This window comes from Eurypyga helias, unplaced genomic scaffold, assembly GCF_000690775.1.
Source record: "Eurypyga helias isolate BGI_N326 unplaced genomic scaffold, ASM69077v1 scaffold6660, whole genome shotgun sequence".
NCBI lineage: Eukaryota > Metazoa > Chordata > Aves > Eurypygiformes > Eurypygidae > Eurypyga > Eurypyga helias.
Window position 1 is genome coordinate 51822 of NW_010224965.1, and position 6000 is coordinate 57821.

The 6000-nt window shown below is 44.8% G+C and overlaps 1 protein-coding gene across 1 annotated transcript in view; it reads right to left on the reverse strand.

Moving 5' to 3' along the window:
• LRRFIP1 (leucine rich repeat (in FLII) interacting protein 1) overlaps positions 1-6000 on the reverse strand; it is a 65807-nt gene that overhangs the window by 48289 nt on the left and 11518 nt on the right. Inside the window, exons 6-7 of the mRNA XM_010147361.1 lie at positions 4493-4510; positions 516-563 (exon numbers count right to left, since the gene is read on the reverse strand). Of these exons, the coding sequence (XP_010145663.1) occupies positions 516-563; positions 4493-4510 (66 nt within the window). The remainder of the gene's footprint in view (positions 1-515; positions 564-4492; positions 4511-6000) is intronic.

Sequence of the window (6000 nt, forward strand, 5' to 3'; positions counted from 1 at the left end):
TTCAGTGGCTTGGCAAATAGTAAAATCCAGGATGGGCATTATCGGAAAAAGTGAGTGCTGCCATAGTAGCAGTAATAATGCATCCAAGCAGTGTCCCTAGACCAGTCAGTACAAAGCTAACTGAAGCAGCATGGATAAAACTTGCCCAAAATTTAACTAGAGACAGAACTGAGAAGACCCAAATTGTAACAAAATCCTCAAGCAGTAAAATGAGCACGTACATTCCTTGTATCACATGTGGCTGTCACGAGTCTGTATGCTAACCTAACCTTCAAGCGGTAGGGTGGGGACTGAGGTCTGAGAAGAGATGGCTCTAACCAAGCCCTTGCCAGTTTTAAGCTGATCACAAGCCACACGTCAGTTATTGGTGCTGACAGCGAGAATCCTTGTGCTAAGAGTGGAACCCACATTTCCAATACATGAAAATACCTACTTTGTGGGATTTCAAACTCTACAAACTATACAAAACACTTAAAACAACACCACGTTGCTTATCTACGTTGATCAAGGCCTACCATCCATTGCTCGATGTCTCCCCATTTAGTATCCAGACCATAATATTTCTACAGACAGAAAAGGGAAAAAAACAGAGTTTAGATGAGACAGGCAAACAGAGAACATTCAGACATGCATTGCTAAGTTTCGGCTGAGCCGCGCAGCTTCGCACAGACAGACATGCCAGGGAAAAGCCATGCCGAGTGCCGCCCAAGCCCTCCTCCCAGGAGAAGCTGCCTGGCCAAGGGAAAGGGGCATCTGGGGTACGGCTGGGGCACTCGACAGCTTCTTCTTCCTCAACAGTGCAAAAAACCAGTGCTGTGGGGATGGGAGCAAGGAGCATAACGAGTCTTGAATTCCTGACCCATTTAAGTCAAGATTCATTACAAGGGATCCAAAGGCAGAACACTTTCAGGATGAAAAATGCTGTCAAATCATGTTTACCGTACAGATCTGTCAAACCGGGAAGACAAGCTGAACACAGTACAACTAATCTCTGTGCATTCTTATTCCCCGAACTCAGAACTCCCCAGAGCTCCTTTTCAGAGCGCAAGGCTTTTTGCCTAAACTTCAACCATCTCGCTGGCAGTGGTATCACCAACAAGGATAGACGAGGAACCCCTAGGACATGTTTCAGCAAAGCAGGCAAGGCTGGAAAGCTCTGGGCACTTCAGTACCGAGTGCTGTGCGTTTTCCTAGCAGAGCGTCTCTTCCGAACCATTCCTCAGTTTGTATTTTCTTTGCACAACATGGGAAACTTCCCTGACCTGAACTTGCTCTTCCACCAGACAGCAAATTGTTCCAAGATCATCAAGTCTAGCAGCATTTTTCCTCCACCCAAATGTGCGTTTCCAATATAGACCCCAGAAGGTTCCATTTATAACGGGGACCATAACACTCCTGTGCAAATAAAATCACCGGCCTAAAGCACAGTAACTGGCAAATGGAAATCCTGCCTAAGGAACATAGTAGGTATTTTAGAACAACTGAGATTATGTGCTTTGACATTTGTGTATTTGTGGAGAAAACAAGCCTGTACTTGCCAGCTCTTCTAGAGCCTTAAGGTTTTGACTGTTGATACTCCTCAGGTAAATGATCAAACAAACAAACAAACAAAAAATCAGAAACCTGTTCTGTATTGTACTCTGCATTTAGCACTCGCTCAATGGTATTAATGTCATTTTACTTTCACCCTTAAAAAACTCATTTGCTATTTATTAATAAACTAACAGCAACATGTTCTTTGATACTCTCTCAGTTTATGGCCACTTCAGCATTCTTCCTCATTAAACACCAAAGTTATTTTCGTGTTAAGGTCATCGTCTTTTCACTGGAGAGAAGAAAGTCTGTTATGAAGTAGAACAAGGAGTGGGGTGCTCACTTACATATCCGGGATAGCCCAACCTGTACAAGTACCTTTAAATGCTGTCAGTGTTGGGATCAAACTGGGAAAAGGTAGGAGCTTAGCGCAATCCTATCCATTAGGAAAACCAGTAGAAAATAAGTTTTTAGGCCAGTAATTTGAAAGCAGCAAATAAATTCACTGCACTGCTGATTTAAATAGCATGCAAACAGTTCTCAGGAACAAGGAAGAAATGACAGTTCAATAAGCTCTTTAACCACATCCCTATGCGAACAGGGAAGTATTCGCCTCTGCTCTCCCTGCAGAACACCTCAGCGTGTGCTCAGAAACGTCCAATATCCCTATACAATGCCTAGCCAAACTGCAGGCAAGTGAAATTTTTCCTGAATTAGAGTGCATGACATGAACCATTGTTTCCTCAAGCAGCACACGCTTCCTCGGAGTGCTCAGGCTAGATCCTTCCAGGCAGAAGCTTTACACAACAGCCTGTTATAAAATTAAGTTTTAGGGACACTGCATCCTGAAAATGATGCCCGAAAATTATATGAACTCCAAGCTGGTCAGGATTGTGCACAAGATCAGAACCTACAGATCATATGCTTTGTAATAAATCAGGTCAGGCAAAGACTTTTCCCCCCCCCCCCAAGAGATGTATAACATGGTCTAACACTAGAAATCAATTTCAAAAATACGCCATGAAAATGGAGAACCCTTTCTCACATGCAGGAAGGATCCATAAACAAGCTAATAATTAAGAGCTGCTGCTTCCTTTTCCTGCCCTCTGTTCTCCTTACTTTCTAACAGAGGTTTCTGAATTCAGTTTTGCAAAAGGAAGATGAGGAAATACCCCTTAAAAGACTTGTTATGTCACAAGTTAAGATCCACTTACAGTCTTTTCCTATGTAATTCGAAATTACATAGCTACATCCCTAATATCCCCAAAATAAAAGCGTTAATGAATGCAATTGCCTTGAGACTATTTTTAATTTATAGTCTCTTAAAAACAGCACATCTCACACTGGACTGAACCAGCAGCATTTGAAGGATCAGGTATTTTGCCCCCTCAGCCACTTCCCGTTTCTTTCTCTAATGCAACTGTCTGTTCTGCCCCAGGGGCCTGATTTGAATAGCCACGGGGGTTAAAGGAATTGTGCTTATACGTTCATTTGGTCTTTAGTTAGAGGCCTTTGCCAGGCTCAAGTTGCGTTCTACCGTGAAAAGTGATATTACAATTAAATAATTAATGACATTAATACCATTGAGAGAGAATTCCAGATGAGATTTGCTCACTAAGTGATAGTGAAAACGCTAGACTTGCAAACTCACTACGGGATGTTGTGAGGCTAACCCACTTATCTTCTCACCCATGTCAGGGCACCAACAGTAAACAACCTCCTTGTCTCCCACGGGGCTGCGTACGTACCAGAAGATTAAATTGGTTCCTATAAAGGAGTTGGATAACGGGCCTGTTGATCTACAGGCAGACGTTAATTTGAGTCACTCAGTACGTAGTCAACTCCACAAATAAAACCAAGAGTAAGATATATTCGTTGCCAAATTTCATGGGGTCAGGATTAAGCACCAGAGCACATGATTTGAGTCGCTATCTTCACGTGCACTTAAAGAGGAGCACGGCATTCCCAAGAAGCACACGCACTGCCAGGTCAAGCGAGTGAAACATGCAGTTAAGGCCGCCGGGATGCCGGAACAAAGCAAACAGGCTGTGGGTTGTGGGACAAACAGGCTGTGGGCTGTGGGACACAGTTATCATTCAGCAAGCAATAAAAACATCTCAGGAACACAAGAAACATTTAATCAGGTAGAAAATGGCAGGCTTCAAGCATTATATGCTTTCTCCCTTCCCTGCAAGTTCTCGTCAGAGCTATTTCTCTCTCTTGGTACCACACGGTTCACATGCTGGATGTACACAGTGGCCAAACATGGCAACACAAACCCTGCTGTTACACAGCAAACGACCTCAGTCACAGCTATTATCATTATCTTTGCCATCGTTTGGAACTATGAGAAGGAAACTGGGAGGAGGGAAGAGATCGTGACTTCAAACTGAGGCGAGAGAGCATTAAACAACAGAAAAGCATTTACGATGCTCAGGTCCCACTGAAGACAGGCCACAGTTTATTTACCAGAGAATTACAAATTCAAACACAGCATCCCTGACTGATTTCTGTCACTTGCTGCAAACAAAATCATCTGGAAGTCATTCCTCCTGCTGGCACTTGTCAGATGCTTGCCCAGACTGAAATACTTTCAGCAATACACTTGGCCTTCAACTCCCAGGTGGCTGGAGGGTTCCTAGTGACACGCGGAGCCACCACACCCTCCCACGATGTGTGCCAAATTACTCTGGGCTCCTTGCTTGTTCTTTGCCAAATGGTCTGGAGAAAAAAAATTATACGAAGCATCTGACCAGACACATTTTACACGGGTCATCTTCCCTCGCTCCCCTTTATTGTCCACCCCACAAGCCTACGGGAGGGAAGGAGGGAATTGTATGGAAATACAAAGCCTGCCGTGCATCTTCTGTTCGGTGGAGGTTTTTCTGATAGTGCTGGCAAGATGCGTAACGTGGGAACACACACATGCAAACGAGAATGAAAGAGAGCAAAGCCCTACCTTCTGAACTTGATAGATCTAGGGGAAAAGGGAAAGAAACAAGGAAACAAAAGCTAGCATGAATGAATGAATAGCAATGCAGTGTTCCATAGCTCATTCTGAAGGGAAAAAAAAATCATCATTTATACAGAACAGACAGCAAAACACGAATACAACAGAGTGCACATCGAACCCTGTGGAGTTCGGTAGGACGAAGCAGCGTTTGCATACTAGGCCTGCTCCACATGAACAGCTACAATACGGCATTTGGGAGGCACACGAAACAGCTGTTCCCCTAACCCAGCTGTAAGCTAGGACACTCGCCTTCCCGACCACCCTCCTTCAAAGTCACGGATGCCCAAACATTCACCTGGGAGGACAGGTGCGCATCTACCACCACAATAAAGGCAAATGGCATTACCTACAGGAAAGCTGCTGTTCTTTTAAGGACAAGTTTTGTCCCTAAGGACAAAGCACAGTTACGGAAGCATCGATGCCATACACATCTTCCACCCGTGTCCAGCACAGCGTCAGCTCCTTAAAGGACCCTGAAAATTCCTTGCACACGTATTGCCAGCATCAGGGGATCTCCACAGGTTGTTTTGTTCAGTTGTTCATATTTTCAGGGAGCCTTGCACCACTTGCAGGCATTAATAAACGCACTGCTGACACAAAAAGCTTGTGCCGTAGTCTTGGACCATTTCAGTAATGCACAAAAGCATTCCAGCCACGCACACATCTGAATTTTGTTGACGTGAAGAACTTCACAAGGATTTACAAAGCTGATTGGTCAAGAGAAAACAGAAAACATGTTTTTTCTTCCATTTCTCCTAGTATTTCTACAGCAAGAAACCATTGGTTAAACCCACCTAACTGGCTACACAAATCCAGAAGGAAATTGCAGCTCCATTCTCCCTACTAGTCTGCTGAACACCTAGCTTTGGAGCCATAGGAAAAGCATCCCAGCTCTGGCCTCCAAGCCCCAGCTGCTTTGCTGCCTATATTCCTGGGTAAGCACTGATGCTGAATAAATATTACCCCCAGCCCTCTGCTCTACAAGTACAACCTGGGGGGAACCCTACGTTGCCCTGACTCCAGCCCTTCAGCAAGTTTGCAGGCGACAAGGGTGCTCAGGCTCCTGTGTTTTGGAATATTCAGGGGATATTCTGGTCCACGCCTCGGGTGAACCCACATCCCAGCGCTGGGAAGCAATGCATTCTGCTTTCAATCCCTGCCCTCCCAGGCAGGTTCCCCTTCGTGATCAGGAAGGACAACTGCAGAACCCAGCTTAACACCTCCAAAGCGTTAATTCCTATTCCTACAAGTGTACAGGGAATAATCGAGATCCGTGCCTTTCATCCACACACAAAAGCCAACCGCCACTGTTTTGGACGTGGCGATTACTGTGGAGTTGTTTAACCTTTAAGCTTTAACTTTTCCATGCCGTTGTTTCACCCACGCTTCGAGGCAACACCATGGAAGTCTTATTTTCCAAACCCCAATGCTTCAGGCTTGGCAGAGCAGGTATT